At 35.2% G+C, this 18,814-nt stretch overlaps 2 protein-coding genes across 3 annotated transcripts in view; both read left to right on the top strand.

The window, feature by feature from the left end:
• Positions 1–13,200, top strand: part of edc4 (enhancer of mRNA decapping 4) — a 33,808-nt gene extending 20,608 nt beyond the window's left edge. For both annotated transcript variants that reach the window (XM_051135588.1, XM_051135589.1), the window contains exons 27-29: positions 280–499; positions 2,754–2,917; positions 10,970–13,200. In XM_051135588.1, coding sequence (XP_050991545.1) covers positions 280–499; positions 2,754–2,917; positions 10,970–11,153 — 568 coding nt within the window. In that variant the 3' untranslated portion in view covers positions 11,154–13,200. The remainder of the gene's footprint in view (positions 1–279; positions 500–2,753; positions 2,918–10,969) is intronic.
• Positions 13,201–15,874: 2,674 nt separating this feature from the next.
• Positions 15,875–18,814, top strand: part of nrn1la (neuritin 1-like a) — a 34,154-nt gene continuing 31,214 nt past the window's right edge. Inside the window, exon 1 of the mRNA XM_051135600.1 lies at positions 15,875–16,065. Coding sequence (XP_050991557.1) covers positions 16,011–16,065 — 55 coding nt within the window. The 5' untranslated portion in view covers positions 15,875–16,010. The remainder of the gene's footprint in view (positions 16,066–18,814) is intronic.

The following is an 18,814-nucleotide window of genomic DNA, read 5'->3' as shown; positions in this document are numbered from 1 at the left end:
TTAATATATTTATGGTAGGAAATCTACAAAATATCTTCATGGAACATGATCTTTATTTAATATCCTAATGATTTTTGGCATAAAAATAAAGTCAATCGTTTTAACCCATACAGTGTATTATTGGCTATTGCTACAAATATACCCATGCTACTTAAGACTGGTTTTTGTGGTACCAAATATCTTATTAAATACACTCCATTAATTTTTTACATTTGACAGGGAGTAGAATCCTTTTATTATAAAAATTGTGTAGAGTAATGGTGTCTGTCCTCTCTGCAGTCTGCAGGACTCTATCCTGACGCAGGTGCAGCGTATAGTGAAGGGAGAGGTGAGTCTGGCCATGAAGGAGCAGCAGGCAGCTGTCACCTCCAGCATCATGCAGGCCATGCGCTCGGCCGCAGGAACACCGGTACCCTCCGCACATCTGGACTACCAGGCCCAGCAGGCCAGCATACTGCAGTTACTACAGCAGGGCCAGCTAAATGAGGCTTTCCAACAGGTTGGTTACTGATACTGACTAGACACAAACATGCATCATATTTCTCACAGGTCAGCCTGTATCAGGCTTTTGTGATCATGTCTTTAGGGCTTTTATGGTTATTAGCGTGCATTGGTTTATGGTAGCACGTTTCTATCACTGAATAAAAAAATAAAAAAAGATAATTGACTTTCAATTGACTGATCTCACAATTCAGACTTTTTTTCTCACAATTGCGAGTTTACATCTTGCAATTCTGACTTTTTTTGTAATTGCAACATATAAAGTCAAATTCTGAGGGAGAAAAAAAATTCTCAGAATTGGGAGTCTCTGTCTCAATTCTGACTTGACACGCAATTGCATGTTATAAAGTCAGAATTGCAAGTTTAGATCTCGCAATTCTACAGGTATACTTTTTTTTTTTAATCATAATTGTGAGTTTAATTCTCACAATTGGGTTTTTTTTTCCTCTGATTTATATCAAAAAAAGTACATTTTTTTTATTCAGTGGTGGAAACGGGCTTCTGTATTGATTAGATAAACTGCTGTTATGTCAGTAGATCTTTTAACACACCTTTACATGTGTTAAAGCATTATTTAATCATTAAAAATATACAAATGTAATTAAAATGCAAAAAACACCAATACACAAGCTAAAATTATTTTATTTGTATTAAAAAAAACTTCAAAATCTTAAATCACGAAATGTAATATATGAACACTTCTCGTTTCTGTTAATAAAAAAGTTTAAAGACAGGAAGGATTGTTAAAAATGCCACTGAAATACCAGAGGAAATCTCTTTCTTAAAAGCCGAATCAAAAAGTTAAGAACTACTGTGTCTATAAAATCTGTATATCATTGTAGAAGCAGACAACCGGTTACATTTTGTGTAACGGTCAGTATTTATGGGAACATGTACAAAACTTCTTCACAAAAATATCTTTACAAAATCTTCTCCATTGAGAAATCAGGATGTACTATGCTTTCCGTCTATAGAGTTTTGTTTAAGCCAAGTAGTGCCCTCTGAAATCTGTTTTTACTTTTTCCCAAATTCTTTTTATTTTTTCTGGATTCTGTTGTTTTTCCATTTTAATATTTCAAGACTGTTTTAATGATTAATTTAAAAAAATATCAGAAAGCATGTCTAATTAATTGAAATCATGAAACATACACAATTTAACAGCAATTTTTAAAAATGTAACAAAATGTAAGTTTTAAAGGCCCTATAAAAAGTGTTTTTTTTTTTCTCTCAAATTCAGTTTGACTCCATTCCATTTTAATGCTTTCATTAAAGTTTAATAATCCAAAGGATCTCTAAGTAATTGCTTGTTGAAAAAAAATATTTTATTATTTTATGCATTTATTTTCCCCCCAGAAATATGGTGTTGTGCATTTACATTTTCTGGTAAATCATTTATCTGGTAATATTCCTTAAAGAATAATGTTTTAATAATAACTTTAGTATAATTTTAGTAGTACTATCATTACATTAAGTAATATTTTTCTGTCACAGTTTCTTCAAGTAAAACCCAGCTTTTATTATGATGGGTTGCTGTGAAGACCTTTAAGCTTCTGTTTGTATATGATGTGATGACAGTTTTTCTCAAAAGAAATGGTAAAGTGCGTATGAAGTGAGACTCAGAACCGTTCTAGAGATCATGTTCATGTTGGCAGCACAGGCTGAAAACACTGTGAGCATCACGTGCGCTTCAGTATGTGTGTAGTAAATGAAACCGAAACAAAACCGTTTGTGCCATTAATCTACAAAGACGCAGAAAATGCAGGATTCATAATAACTAGTCTTTTTGTGGCTTAATATTCACAGACACTAGTGTCCATGTGGTTTGATTTTAGTGTACTGACCTACTTTTTATTTATTCATCCAAAATGTGGTGAATTCCAGGACATTCCGCATTATACAGTAAATTCCATTTTTATGACTGGATTGTGTGATTCCGCCCTAGTTTTCCACATTGTGAAATCATAGGGCGCTAGTTAAGTGATTCAAATTACTAACAGCCAAATTAAGCATTTTGAACGGGACGTCTTAATGTAAGTTCTGACTGTCACACTGGGTGACAGATATTAAGTATACTCTTAATTTGTATTCATAACTTGTTAATTACATCAGTTGGCATTCTCTGTCACTTATTTCCACAGGTCTTATGACATGAGATGTGACCTGTTATGTGTCCTTTTACCATCACTGTATTGTATTAGTACGTCCTCTGCTGGGGTTTTTTAACGGACTATTCTCTGTGATTTTTCTTGCAGGCTTTATCCGCAGCAGACTTGAATCTGGTGCTGTACGTGTGCGAGACCATTGACTCCCAGCAAGTGTTCGGCCAGCAGTCCTGTCCACTCCATCAGGCTGTCCTTTTGTCTCTCATCCAGCAGCTCTCCACCAACCTGAGCACACGCACAGAACTCAAGATAAGGTTTGTTCCCTTCGACTCTGTCAGTCAGTGCAGTCATGTACTCTTTTCACCATATGTCCTTTATATGAAAGTTATTAGCAGCCCAAATGAGTATGCAAGAGCATGCACAGCGCTGTGCTTTTAATGATTAAACACTTAAGTATTTATTTATAGCCCTCTGTATGTTGTACGTGATCAAGGGCAAAATGCAGTTTCATATCACAGGATATTAATGTGTTAAGACTCAAGACATTGTCCCTTTCTCCTCTTTAATTCCTCTGTGGATGACCTTGCGTTGAAGGGGACATCCGCTTCTGTGGCACTGCTGCATTGGGCTGCAGTTATTAAAGTGCTCTACAGTCTGGGCTGCGTTAGAGTTCTCTGCTGGGGGAAAGGGACCAACTCCCGTGAATCACAGAGTAATGCTCTGCCTGTGTGCTGCCAAGTCCCTTTACTGCTATAAACTGCTCTGTCTGCCAGTCCTATCTCTTAATTGCACTCTAAAATACTAGTGTTTCATACTGTCCATATGTGCATAGACATCTGTGAGGCTGTCCTCTTTCTGCACGGACATAAGGATGCGATTTTAAGTAGGAAGACGCATGCTTTAGGTTTGATCTATTTTTAGTATTTAAAGAGAGAGTTCACCCAAAAATGAACATTCTGTCATTTAATTACTCACCTTTGTCGTTTCAAGCCCGTGGGACCTTCATTCGTCTTCGGAACACAAATTAAGGTATTTTTGATTAAATCCGAGAGCTTTCTGACCCTGCATAAACAGCAATGCAACTACCACGTTCAAGGCCTGGAAAGGTAGTAAGGACATAGTCCATGTGACATCAGTGGTTCATCCATAATTTTATGAAGCAACAGCAGCACCTGGGGCTGGAACAATTAGTCGACATCGTCGACAATAACAAATATTTTTGTTGTCAAGTAGTCGTTGGATCTCATGACCTAATGTAAGAGCCTGCAATAGTGCGGTTTGACCGATGTGGCACTGTAGCACAAGACCGTAATTCAGCCCTCCTGAATGCAGTTCAAGAGAAGACGGCGCTTCAGAGCAAACGCAGTCGAATGTGTCAATATATGCTGCACACTTTCCTCTCAATAATAAAATGAACACAACAAAAACTGACAGTGGTGTGAAAGCAGGCATTTCATATTACAGCGGTGTGAATGTTTCCACAAGCTCTGTAGTTCGGTACTCCAGTAAAGCAGTTACGTTTATTTGTGCGATCTAGGAAAACCCAACACATGGTGAAATTTGACCTTTTTTAGGTTTTGATACCATATGAAAGCCCTTTCCAAAACTGTTTTTATTTTGTCCATAGCTTGAATGTAACCGAAGTTATGGCTATCTTAATTTGGCTGATAGCGAAGATTTTCAGAAACGGAATTTTGAGAAAAACAGGCTTAAAGTGAGACAGCTTTCACTTAGCGGGTTTAAAGAGAGCTGTCTGTCAAGCACTATATTGCATCATTACACAACCAGACTAACGTCTGTTTTCCGGTGTTTACCATGGGCAGAGTCTCCGAACTTTAGCACGAATAATGCAGCCTACTTTGTAGTAAAAGCGAGCGCAGCGCAACTGTTCGCGCACTGTGCATTTAACAGACTGTTATTGGACTCCGCCTCCTCTTTAATAACTTCATCCTCTGATCCTTCATCTCTGGATATGAAATAGTCCATAATAACATCGTTTTAGGCACTGACATCACCAAGATTGAGCAGATTGAGACAAATAAAATCAGATAAGTGAGCAGCTGTAGTACTTCAGACTGCGTTGTGCTCCGCCATCTTACGATATTAAAAAATAAATAAATAAATAAACTTTGTCCCATAGTTTACACAGGACTGGTGGAGAACGTGAATTGATGCACTCTTTATTAAATATGTTACGTGGTTTTTGATAGGTTAACTGTTTTTGTGGTGTTAAGGGAAAGCACCTCAGCAGCACGTTCTTAACATACGAGAAGGACACTGTCGTTTCTGCGTTTTTTCTGCACTAAACAAGTGAATATCACCAAGATATTTTCAGAGATAGACAAGATGTTATAGAATAATAATTTAATGAACCTAATTTTGTCAAAAAATTGACATCAACCTATTTTTCGATTTTCCTGTAAACGTCCCAGCGTGACATCCGACGAGTTTTCCCAGATCACATCACATTTATATAGTACTTCATGAAATAGATAGCCTTAATGAAGCAGCTTTGCAGCTTTTTGGTGCCTTTTAATGAACAGGACAGTAGAGAGATAACAGGAAAGTACTGGGCGGAGAGAGGGGAGCGGGATCAGCAAAGGACCTCGAGATGGGATTCGAACTTGTTGCCGCGAGGGCTATATGTCAGCACACTAACCACAAGGCTATTGGCACCGACAGCTTTACAGTATTAAACATAAAAAAACCAGAGTCAGTGTCGCTTTCAGTTAGAATTACAAATTGATTGTCTGTCATAAAGCAGCTCTCCAGTTTGAAGCTAGCTAATCATAAAATCTTATTTTTAGGGGGGAAGAAAAAATTTCATTAAAGTGATAGTTTGGTTTGTAGAGATTAAAGCTTGATCTTGTTCTGGACTGTTTTGATCGTCATAACCCTGTTATGTTACGAGAGATTATGTTGTGAATAAAATAGTTTATCCAAAAATAAAGCATCGTATCACTTACCTTTATTTTGTTTCTTATCCATATGACTTAAAAAAGGAGATTTTAGGCAGAATAATGTGCCATTTAGTTACTTTTTCATATATCTAATTAAATAGCGTATAAGAGAGTTTCTCTGTCATCTCATTTTTTATGCCAAATATCTATTTGTATATAATAATTGTAATTAGATATAATTTTCAAAAGCTGAAATGAACTTTATTTGTTAGAATGTCAAAAATCAATATTTTAATTAATTGCAAAAGCTGAATAATCAAAGTCTACTGATTAATCAGTGCAATAATCGTGGATTTAGCCGATTAATCGTTCTAATAATCGATTATCAAAATAATCCCTTATAATGATAAGCTTTATAACATTACGGTTGAACCACTGATGTCACATGGACTATCTTATCGATGTCCTTACTACCTTTTGCAGTGCTGTCTATGCAGGGTCTATCTGAGAAAGCTTTCAGATTTCATCAAAAATATCTTAATTTGTGTTTCAAATATGAAGTGTCTTACAGGTTTGTAACGACAAGAGGATGAGTAATTAATGAAATAATGAATTTTTTCGGTTAACCGTATCTTTAAAATATTTTTGATGGATGTGACGTGACACACTGAAGACAGGAGTAATGGCTGCTTAAAATCTACCTTTGCCATCACAGGAATTAATTGCATTTTAAAATATGTAATTATGAATTACATTGTGGCGTTTGGCCTTCAAGCAAATTTTTGAGTAAAAGCACCATATTGTATGTGCCTGATTCATGAATATTCATTAACTTGATTGGATGCTCCCATTAGGTACCGAAGAATGCTATCATGACCCAATTAATATTCACACACTACACCTTAATCCTGCTTTGGGCGTACAGTACACAAGACACATTTTTGCATTTAGTAACAGCCAGGCGAGTGCAACGAAGTGGAACGAGCAAGAGTCTCTGGGCACTTTTTTTTGTTTGTTTGTCTACCTGAACACTGTGTAATGTGGCGCTCATGACACGTGATGCTGAAAAGCAAATCTGGCATCAGTGCAACAGCTGCTTCACATTATGTAACACTTCGTTAAAAAAAAAAACAAGAATGCTCAAACAGTAAGACTAATATTAAAATGCTCCTGAGTTAAACATCACTTTTTATCTTTGCAAGTAAAGGTTAGCTGAATACAAGATGTGAACGGTGATTTCTCTGTACCGGGAATGTAATATCTCTCCGGGCTAGTAGATTATAGTTGAGATAACAGCACCGTAGGCTTAAATGTATTGGAACAGGGCCTACACATGTGAAAATACAGCAAATTGCTATGAGGCATGAAAGCTTAGCCATCTGGACAGGACTGCACCGCAAAGTCCTGGGGATATTAAGGTCATTGTATTACATTTCCACCATTTTTTTTTCCTTAATCGTAAGCTTTAACTTAATGATCGCTTGTAAGGTAATTAAGATGACCTCCGTGCAACATACAGCTCAAGTCTCTGGTGGTATCATACACCAGTGACTATGAAATTTAAAAGGCAGATGGAGAGATTTCCCAGATAGTTTTCCAGACAGGTGGCGTTTCAATAATCCTTGATGGACTTTATAAAAAACCCAAGCAGCCTGGAGAGAAGACCAAAAAAGCTTTAGCCTAGAATAGCTTAAAGAAATAACAAACATGTTCTGTTAGCACAGCTGTCAAAAAAAACAGCAGATTTGTGTTTGAGGACTGGAATGAATGACTTGTGCTGGATGCATACACTACCATTTATTTTTTATATATATATGTGACCCTGGACCATGGTCTTATGTTGCACAGGTTTATTTGTAGCAATAGCCAAAAATACATCAGATGGGTCAAATTTATCGTTTTTTCTTTTATGCAGAAAATCATCAGGATATTAAGTAAAGATCATGTTCCATGAAGATATTTTGTAAATTTCCTACCGTAAATATATTAAAACGTGATTTTTGATTAGTAATATGCATTGCTATGAACTTCATTTGGACAAGTTTAAAGACGATTTTCTAAATATTTAGGTTTTTTTGCACCCTCAGATTCCAGATTTTCAAATAGTTGTATCTCGGCCAAATATCATCAAACCATACATCAACGGAAAGCTCATTTATCAGCTTTCAGATGATGTATAAATCTCAATTTTGAAAAAAAATTACACTTATGACTGATTTTGTGATCCAGGGTCACATATATTTAAGTAATATTTTAATTTGTGCTGTTAAAATTAGCACGTTAAGGCAGGTGATTAATTTTGCCAGTTTAACGGTGTTAAAAATATTTAACAAAGTTGATCCCAGGGTTCGTACAAGGTGCTTAAAGTAGCTGAATTTGACTTTTTAAAATTACGTCCTGAAAAACCATTGAAAATGGAAAAGTTCTTGAAAAGTGCTTGGATTATTGAAAGAAAATGTATGAAATAAGTGTTTAATTTGGTCAATAAGTAAATATGTTTAAACGCAAAATTCTCGCTATTCAAAAAAGCATCATACCCTTTTTGCTTATTTCAGTTAATGTTAGAAGACAATTAAGTAATAGTACTGACAGTGTCGTGACTCATGTAAACAGCTGAAGATGCAAAAAAAGGAACAAATGAACCAAATCAATTGTGTAATTAATGCTGGAACCGCTTTGATTCAACCTTAAAAAAAGAGCCATTCATTTTCAGTTTCAACATTGCTTTGAACTATTTTAAAAAGCACGTAGTGATGGGTGAAACAGAGCTTTTCAAAATTCCGAATCAGTTAAACCGTTGCATCACAAAATGATTCACTGTTTTGAATCGCTTCAGTTGGATCGCGAATCACGAATTTGAAATAAACAACATAAGTGAGATGTCTGATTTGAAAATCTTTGAAAATCAAAAAAAGTAGTGCTTGAAAAGTCCTTGAAAGTCCTGAAATTTAATTTTACAGTATCTGTATGAACCCTGTAACACAAGGGTGGGGCTAGGGTTGGCCACCCCACTCACAACTGCTGCTTCTGTCTCTTTTTCTTGACAAGAGTTGCGTTTATTTAGATGTAGAATGTCTTTATGACCACATTAAACGGGAGACTTTTCAGATGTGCACTCCACTTTATCTCAGTGACAGGTGCTAGTCAAATGAGCACAGAAAACCATACAGGTGTTGAGGGAGCTTCAGTAGAACCGTGAACTGTGGTCAAATGAGATGTTGTCAGGCCATATGTCAGAAAAAACGAATTTACCTGTCCTGTTAGCCGTCGCAATCTGACCTATCGTAACTCCAAATCCGCCATTCTGTCCGAAAAACAAATCGGACAGGAGAGTAGATTAACTTCGGTGGACTTAAACGTGAAAAATTGTGTATTTACATCTTTGCACAGTTTAAATAAAATATGTTCTTACGTTCATTCATGTCTTTTGCGCCCAAAGAACAGACGATCGGTTCACGTGTAGATTAACACATTAAAGGGCCACAATATGGTATTTATTGTTTGAATTTCTTACAAAAATTACATTTTAAAACTGAGACCTTGTTTCATACCAGACCAGATGTAACCTCCTTTGTCTTGTCTGTCGACATGTTGTCAGTTTCCTCTTTGTTCCGCAATGTATTTTTCACAGCGTGTGAACGTGTAGTGTGAGTGCCATTGTTTGTCATGCATAGCAACAGTAACTAAGGAGGGCGGGTTTTTGCAAAGGGTCAGTTGCATGTGCAAACGCCTGCTGTGTGCTGTAGCCTATAAAGTGCGACTGAAACTGCAAGCATGTGTGTCAGATCCGTACCATGTTCAGTGGCGGGAGCTCCTAAAGTAATAGCAGCCAAATAAGCTAATAATGCAGCTGCTGTGATGTCCAGGGTTGCCAGGTTTTCACAACAAAACCTGCCCAATTGCTGCTCAAAACTAGATGAAAACTAGCCCATTCGAGTTTCGAGGGGGGTCCCCTGGTACAGTTTGCATGCCAGGGGCTAAATATAACATTACTGTGGTCGCTTCTACCCGTGGACATGAAAAACAGGTTTAGGTTGCCTTGTTAATATCTGGCAAGGGGCAACAGATGATTAGCCATTGGGGCTAACTCTGGCTTATTTACAGTATTTTACTGTTGAGTAATGAGCACTGACCCTATTAAATTAAAAAAAAAAAAAAAAAAAAAAAACAACTGTGGCAACAGTGTTAAAGTAGTCCAATTCTGCAGGAAAACTGCATTGGGTACCGAAGTATAATAAATGTTAACATTCATAGCTCTCAGTTATACTGTAATGTTGAATGGCTATAGTCAATGGATAAATATTAGGAAAAAAATTAAATTTTAGATTAAAATTCAATTAAAATCTAAGACTAATTTTAGATTTCTAGAAATTCTAAATTTTTCTAATTCTAAATTTTTTTATATATTTATATTTTTATATATATATATATATATATATATATATATATATATATATATGTGTGTGTGTGTGTGTGTGTGTGTATATATATATATATATATATATATATATATATATATATATATATATATATATATATATATATATATATATATATATATATATATATATATATATATACAAACTTCGGTCAAAAAAGAAAAATACTGTCTTTTGTTTCTACATTAATTTGAAGATTGATTGTGAAATTATTGCAGTATAAAAGTGTATTTAATATTAAATGGAATTAATCATGATTAATCTTTTTTTTTTTTTTTTAATCGATTGACAGCATTTTTTTTTTTTTTTTTACTTCTATCAAAAAATCTTGAATAAATGTATCAGGGTTTCCCTAAATATATTAATCACCACAGCTATTTTCAACATCAGTAATAAGAAATTGGTCTTGAGTACCAAATCCTTGTCTTTTCAAAAATGAGCATATTAGAATGATTCCTGAAGGATCATGTGACACTGAAGACTGAAGTAATGGCTGCTGAAAATTCAACTTTGAAAAGCTCAGGCCTCTTGCACTTTTTGAATTTAATATTAATACATTGTTAGAGGTCTGGCCCAGCGCAAAGTGCTTCTAATATTAATGAGAATTGGCTTCAAAGCAAACTGGTGATCGTAACAGGAGAGATTAAAGGAACTTAGCCTCCCTGCCAAAACACTTTGATAAAATAAATGATGTAAACGGTGCCTCCAGTTGAATCGAAGCCTGATGCGAGTGAAAACATTTGCTCCTTTTTGACGCAGACGATTGCACGGTGGTTGCGATGATGTTCGCAGGTATTTCACAGGCGTAAGCCAAAAAATGCTAAATGCCTGGAGAAAGTAATTTCTGGCTTCCCATTCATTTCAAAAGCACTCAGAAATGTGCAATATGAAATCAGTTTTGCTTATGGACGCTCATCCTCAATTCTTTTCAGTAATGCAAAAAAAAAGCTGTAGAAAAGGGGAAAATGTAAATTTCATGTTTTTAAGATTAATGTCCCCTCACATGACTTCTTTCCTCCTTGCATAGCTATCTTGAAGATGCTGTAATGAACCTGGACCATGGCGATCCAGTCACCAGAGACCACATGTCTGCAGTCCTGACCCAGGTACGACAGAAGCTCTTACACTTCCTCCAGCAGGACGCCCACAGCCCTCTGAGCAAGCGCGCACGCCGCCTCATGATGATGCTGCAGGGCCTGGTCAACCACTAGAGCCCCTCCAGGATGGCGCAGCTGACATTTTCACAACCCCTCCGTCATCGTTCTGCAGTCTCGTAGACGACCGTCGTGACCTCATACCACCCTGCTGTTCACTTGCTTTATCAGCTTATCAGCTCTCTCAGAAGCACTAGTGGGATGTGTAGTCCAAGCTTGGACTTAGGATATATTGAACTACATCTCCCATCTTTCCCTCCCTCGTTCCTTCGACTTCTGTTTGTATACACCATCATGAATGCAGAACGGGACATGGGCTACTTCGTTTTTTTTCATTATGTGTACTAGGAGACCACAACTTTTTTGCTTGGTTTTTTTTTTTGTTTTTCGCATCAGGAACAAGACTGTGGAGAGCTAAGAGAATGAAAGCTATAGCGTGAACACTCCAAAAGGTTTCCTGGCTGCTCTGCTTCTTTTTCCTTATATTTCTTGTTGGAGACGTAATCGTCATCTCGTGAACATAAGCCCTGTTGGTTATCAATAAAGGTTGTGTTTAGGCCACTTATCTGATATACTTAAAATACTTTGGCCAGGTTGCTGCTTTTTCACATCATACGTGCTCCTGGTATTTTTGTTAATTTCAAAATTAAAAACCCACACAACTGATGCCATGTTTTCCAATCAGCAGAGCTCTATAAAATGGGCTTATTATATTACCAAGGAATGCTCGTAATTTTCTTCAAAGGAACCTTGTCTGTAACTTGCAGTACGTCTGTAAGTCTCTAGAGGGCAGGCATTTATGTATCTTCTTTCTAATTTTATATGCTGCTTCTGTGATTTTTCAGTTTTCTGCAGAATTACACTACAGCGAATGCAGGCTCTTCTTTTTTTTTTTTTAATGCAGGGTTATTTTCTGTGAAACTGTTTGTTAACACCCAAATATTTGAAAGTGTTGGAGAAAGTGGCTGGGAAATGGCTATTTTCTTTGTTGTAGTCAGTCGATTGTATTTGATTTAGACTGAGATTGCCAACACTTGTTATTCATTACGAGGGACTATTTGGTCATGCCCTCTGATAAAGGAAGAACAAAAAGAAAGTGCCTTATCAGACTATAGCGTATCAGATATTGGTAATCGGGTCGCCTACGTTGACCGCCATGTTGGTGGCGAGCAAATTTTCTTTTCACTAAAACACAATTGAAGTAAAGAATGAACAGGTTTGTTACTGAAACGTTTTCTTACAAGTGCTGTAAACTGTGATCTGAGTTGTTTTGGTTTTTTTTGTATTTTTTTTTTTCAGTCCTCACAAGTTTCATGCTAATGCGAGGAGGAAGTGCCGGCCCCGTTGATTGTGTTTGTGTTAACACATTATTTGTTCCCCTGTCGTCTTTATTTTTAGAGCTGTGCATATTATATCCATAGCCGTTTGCAGCAGTCTGTGTGGCTCATTAGGACATTTTTACAGGGTGTAGGCAATGTGTCCTCTTTTGCTTTTTCCCCTCATACGTATAAAAAAAAAGCTCTTTAACAGACTTGAGCCTGCTGCGCAGCTGAGGGTAGATCTGAGGCGCTAATAAGGATATATTAAACTCAGCATGCTTGCATGCTAATGGTGAGAGCCATGTATTCAAACATAGTTAACCTGTTTTTACCAATTCAACACCCCAGTTTTGTTCAAGCTCTGTATTAACCTGGATTAATCCTTTTTCGTTTCTCTTTCTCGCATAGTATAGATGACCCATGATCAGATAGATTGTCTGATTCAGTTTTATGTTATGTCAGGTTGAAAACGTCCTCTTGTCAGTTTTAAGATTTCGTTGCAGTGCAAGGTTAATTGGTTTTTGATGCTGTTTTAGACCCGTCTGATAATGTTGGGGTTACTATACTAATACGCAACGCCTTCAGTTTTTGAGGCGTACAAATTTTTTTTTTCCAGTCGAGAGTTTCGCATTGCAGGTTGTGTATGACAGTTTAATCGTTTGTATTTTTTTTCCATTGTGTTTTGATTTTTGTTCCTTGTGTTTGCAATTCTGTTGTATATTTTACACTCATTTCTTTCATCATAGACGTTTTGGAATAAAAAAAGGAAAACATTGTTCAATGTTCAGGAAGACTGTGTGTGTTTTCTTTTCTGTGTACCTGTTTAAATTCTTGAAATGTTCAGCTTACACATTTTAATATGGATGAAGGTTACGTATTTATGAGAAGACAAACGGGAATCTGTTGAAATTATATGAACTTACAGAGATGAAAAATAAACGCTTGGGGGAAAACATCAATGTACTAAATATTTAAAATGCATATAACTTTAAAAAAAATGATCATTTAAAAACTGAATTAGGGTTAGCTGCATGCAGTTATGCCTAATTTACTGTTATTACAATAGTAAATACATGGGTAACAGGGATACCATGAAATAAAGTATTACCATAGCTTGGTACAATATTTAGTACATCAATGTACTAAATATTTAAGGAGCATAAAAAAAACAATTTAAAAACTGCTTTGGGCTTAGCTGCATGTAATTATGTGTAATTTATTGTTAAAACCATAGTAAATACATTTAATACCATAGTTTGGTACAATATTTAGTACAAAATACCATTTAAAAACTGCTTTATTATTAGTTGCATGTAATTATGCATAATTTACTGTTATTAATATAATAAATACATGCAATATGTGTAATGAGGACACTGTAAAATAAAGTATTAGTTTGGTACAATATCTAATGAATCAATGTACTAAATATTTAAGACGCATGAAATTTAAAAAATGATCATTTAAAAACTGCATTAGGGTTAGTTGCATGTAATTATGCATAATTTACTGTTTTTACCAAAAACAGTGTAATAGGTGTACCAAGGACATTGTCACAAAGTATTACCATAGTTTGGTACAATATTCAATAAATCAATGTACTAAATATTTAAGATGCATCAAAGTAAAAAAAAAAAATCATTTAAAAACTGCATTGGGTTAGTTGCATGTTAAATTATGTAATTATGCATAATTTACTGTTATTAACATAATAAATACATGTAATATATGTAATGAGGACACTACAGTATTACCATAGTTTGGTACAATATGTGGTACATCAGTGTACTAATTATTTAAGATGCATAAAACTAAAACACGATCATTTAAAAACTGCATTGGGCTTCGTTGCATATAATTATGCATAATTTATTTTTATTACCATAGTAAATACATGTATTACCATAGTTTGGTACAATATTTAGTACATTGATGTACTAAATATGCATAAAACTTTTTTAAAAATTACCATTTAAAAACTGCATTATTATTAGTTGCATGTAATTATGCATCATTTACTGTTATTACCATAGTAAATGCGTGTAGTAGGTGTACCAAGGACACTGTAAAATAAAGTATTACCATAGTTTGGTACAGTATTTAATAAATCAATGTACTAAATATTTAAGATGCATAAAATTAAAAAAAAAAAGATGATTTAAAAACTGCATTAGGGTTAGTTGCATGTAATTATGCATCATTTACTGTTATTACCATAGTAAATATGTGTAATAGGTTTAGCAAGGACACTGTAAAATAAAGTATTACCATAGTTTGGTACAGTATTTAATACATCAGTGTACTAAATATTTAAGATGAATAAAATACATAAAAGAAATCATTTAAAAACTGCATTATGATAGTTGCATGTAATTATGCATAATTTAATGTTATTACCATAGTAAATAGATTTGATGTGTAACATGGACACTGTAAAATATTGTATTAACATAGTTTTGTACAATATTTAGTATATCAATGTACTAAATATTTAAAATGCATAAAACTAAAAAAAAATACCATTTAAAAATTGCATTAGGGTTACTTGCATGTAACTATGCATACTTTACTGTAATTACCATAGTAAACACAAGTAATATGTGTAACAATAAAGTATTACCGTAGTTTGGTGCAATATTTAGTACTTCAATGTACTAAATATTCAAGATAATATAAAACTTTAAAAAAAATAATAATTTAAAACTGCATTAGGGTTAGTTGCATGTAATTATCTATAATGTACTGGTATTACCATAGTAAATACATGTAATATGCGTAACAAGGACACTAAAATAATGTATTGCCCGTCAATGTAATAAATATTTAAGATGCATAAAACTTTAAAAATGCAGTCAAGCGTTTCATTTGTGAATAAGTTACACTTATTTTGCAGTAATTTGCCTTTGTGAGTTTTTATATAACATGAACATGGGATATCCATGATTATGAATACATTACATGCCATATATATATCCAACATGCAAAGCCTGTATAATATATAATAAATTCTAACTGATACAAACTATAATACTTTATTTTACAGTGTCCATGTTACACATATTACATGTATTTGCTAAGGCAATAATCGTGAGTTATGCAACTAACCCTATTTAAGTACGTTGTTAATTAATGTAATTAACAAATAATATTAAGCAGTATACTCCTTAAATGTAGTAATGTAACAAGGACACCTTAAAATGAAATGTAACCGAATCTAATTGTAGTACATTTGATTACAGAGCATTAGTCAATGTACAGTGGAGTAGTTGAAGTAGCATAAAATATAGTTTTTTCAAATATTAATATCTATGCACGTCGGCTACTGACGTTACCCTTATGTAATGTTTGCTGATGACTTATTAATGATAGTGTATGTAGACCAGCGTGTAGTAATGCGTGAGTGAAATGAAAAGTTGAGCAGTCAGTCAGTCAGTCGTGTTTCCCGCAGCCTCCTCCCCTTTACTACAAGATACGCTCGCTAGTGAATCATTCATCACTCCAGCGCAATGCGAGCTGAAGCTCTGAGTTTCTATTAAATGAACACACACATCTGACTGAACTCCCTTCAGTTTCTGTGCACTGGGATCTGTTCAGGATGACACCTCTCCTCTGCAACGCCTGCCTCATCTTGCCTGTTGCTTTACATCTGCGTAAGTTGATGCTAATACATTCTTGTACTGCTTTTCTTTTACATATGGACTTCTAATCAGATGGTTTAGAGGTTGCTCGCTCTTTCTAACCAGGATACACCTGAGTCAAACCGCATTTCTGCTTTATTTAGGCTGCGATGAATCAGCGTCAGATAGCCTATTATGACAAATATAGATCAAGAGAGGTTATCTTATCGGGTTTTGTTATTGTACACGAGCTGTTTTCCTCTCTAAATGAGATAAGTGAGTAAAAACAACAGATAACACACACATACTGGTGTATATAAGTGTGCTGCAGAGTTCAGGCTCCATCGCTGGAGGAGTTGAGTCGAGCTCTGGATGTTGCCGGGGCACCGCTGACGTTTCGCTGTTTCTTTGGAGTCAATGCAAATGTTGATGTGACTTATTTCCCCAGAGGATATAATCTGAGTGTGGGAGAAAAAAAACAACGATAGTTACAAATCATGAATAAAAGCAGCTGTTCTGCAACTCACAGCTCTTCTCTCCGGAGAGTAACCCCCTTTTGCCCATTTACGGAACAAGATGTAATCAGTCATAACGTGTGTGAGGGAGGAAAATGTGTTTAAGTCGTGTGTGGGATTTAAAATAATAAGCAAGTGAATTTTTGGAACGTGCTTCTGATTCCGGTTTATTAATTGTTACATTGTCGATTCTTTTTGTACTTTTAAAAAATAAATGTTTTATTAATATTAAACAAAGTGTGAAAGAAAAAAAAAGATATGAAGAAATTGTTAAATTTATTATTATTTGACATTATTTAAGATTTCAACAGAAAAGATTTACCAAATTAGAAATAAATGTAATTCTTAGCAAATGTGTGCTTTTTTTAAGACTTACAGCGACTTTTATAGGCTGTATAAATGTAATTTATATATTTAACGATGTGTACAACGATGCCATATGAACAGTTAGTCTTACAAGCTTTAAAATACAATATAACACACGTTTTGGTTCAAGTCAGACGTCACAAAAGCAAGCAATAAAACTGCGGTTCAGTGAGTCAGACATCAGTAACGGCTCCGACTGATTCATAAGTGTTTTGATCTACCAAAAAAAAAATGAACCGACTCAAAAGAGTCATTCATTCGTTCGGCAACGGACACTGCCCTTGTAGCACGCTGTGTGGTTTTGATTCACTAAAAAGAACCGGTTCAAAAGAATCATTCGCTCTGGATTCGTATTACACTGATTGCGGTGTACGTTTTTAATTCACACACCGGCTCATTAGAGTCATTTTTTCTTCAAGCTGTAGATTCACAAATCAAGTCGAATTTAGTCAACTGAACAGACACGTTATTTGTGAATTTAACATTAACTAATTAATGTCTTTACAGAGACTTTCTTATTTTTTTTTTTTTAACAAAATATCACTGTGTACCTACAACGTTGTCATATGAGCAACTAGTCAGTCTTACAAGCTTTACGTACAGCACAACACAGTCCGACGTCACTAAAGCGGTTCATTGAGTGAGTCAGATTACAGTAACGGCTCCGACCGATTCAGTGTTTAGTCTAGTTAAAAAATAGCAACATAATCTTCTTTTTTTTTAACAAAATATCACTGTGTACCTACAACATTGAACAACTAGTCAGTCTTACAAGCTTTAAGTACAGCATAACACAGTCCGACGTCATGAAGCGGTTCAGTGAGTGTGTCAGATTACATCAGTAACGACTCCGACCGATTCATTTTGATTCACGAAAAATGAACAGTCATTGGAAATCAAACTGCTTTTGTAGTTCATTTCACATTTCAGACAGCACGAAAGCAAGCAATAAACTGCGGTTCACTGAGTCAGATTACATCAGTAAAGACTGATTCATAAGTGTTTTGATTCACAAAAAAATGAACTGGCTCAAAAGAGTCATTCATTCCTTCCGCAGTCGAACTGCCCATATAGCACGCTGTGGTTTGACACGTTATTTGTGAATTTAACATTAACAAATTAGAAATAAATGTAATTCTTGGCAAAGGTACGTTTAGACTTTTTTAATGATTTTACAGAGTTTCTATAGACTGTATAAATGTAATCCAGTATTTAGCCTAGTTAAAAAATAGCAACATAATTTTTTATTTTTATTACAAAATATTGATCAACGTTGATCTTGCAAGCTTTACAGCATAACACAGTCCGACCTCACGAAAGCGGTTCAGTGAGTGAGTCAGATTACATCAGTAACGACTCCGACCGATTCATTTTGATTCACGAAAAATGAACAGTCGTTGGAAATCAAACTGCTTTTGTTGTTCATTTCACATTTCAGACATCACGAAAGCAAGCAATAAACTGCGGTTCACTGAGTCAGATTACATCAGTAAAGACTGATTCATAAGTGTTTTAATTCACACAAAAAATGAACTGGCTCAAAAGACTCATTCATTCGTTCGGCAAACGAACTGCCCATGTAGCACGCTGTGGTTTGGTTCATCAAAAAAGAACCGGCTCAAAAGAATCATTCGCTCGAGATTCAAACTACCCTGCTTGCGCTGTATGATTTTGATTCACAGTAAAGAACCGGTGTCGTGATACACCGGCTCATAAGAGTCATTTGTTCTGACTGCTCTGAACTACGCATGTATGTAACAAGCTGTAGATTCACTAGCGGTTCAAACTGAGTGAATGTCTTCTTCATGAATAATACTACTAAGCATTATGAGCATTATACTGTCACATGACTTTTGTTTACACTGGCTCCACACACAACAAGCCACCACAATTGTTTATTT

The sequence above is a fragment of the Labeo rohita genome, chromosome 18, assembly GCF_022985175.1.
Source record: "Labeo rohita strain BAU-BD-2019 chromosome 18, IGBB_LRoh.1.0, whole genome shotgun sequence".
Classification (NCBI taxonomy): Eukaryota; Metazoa; Chordata; class Actinopteri; order Cypriniformes; family Cyprinidae; genus Labeo; species Labeo rohita.
Note: the sequence above shows the minus strand (reverse complement) of the source record. Positions and strands in the feature narration are given on the sequence as shown.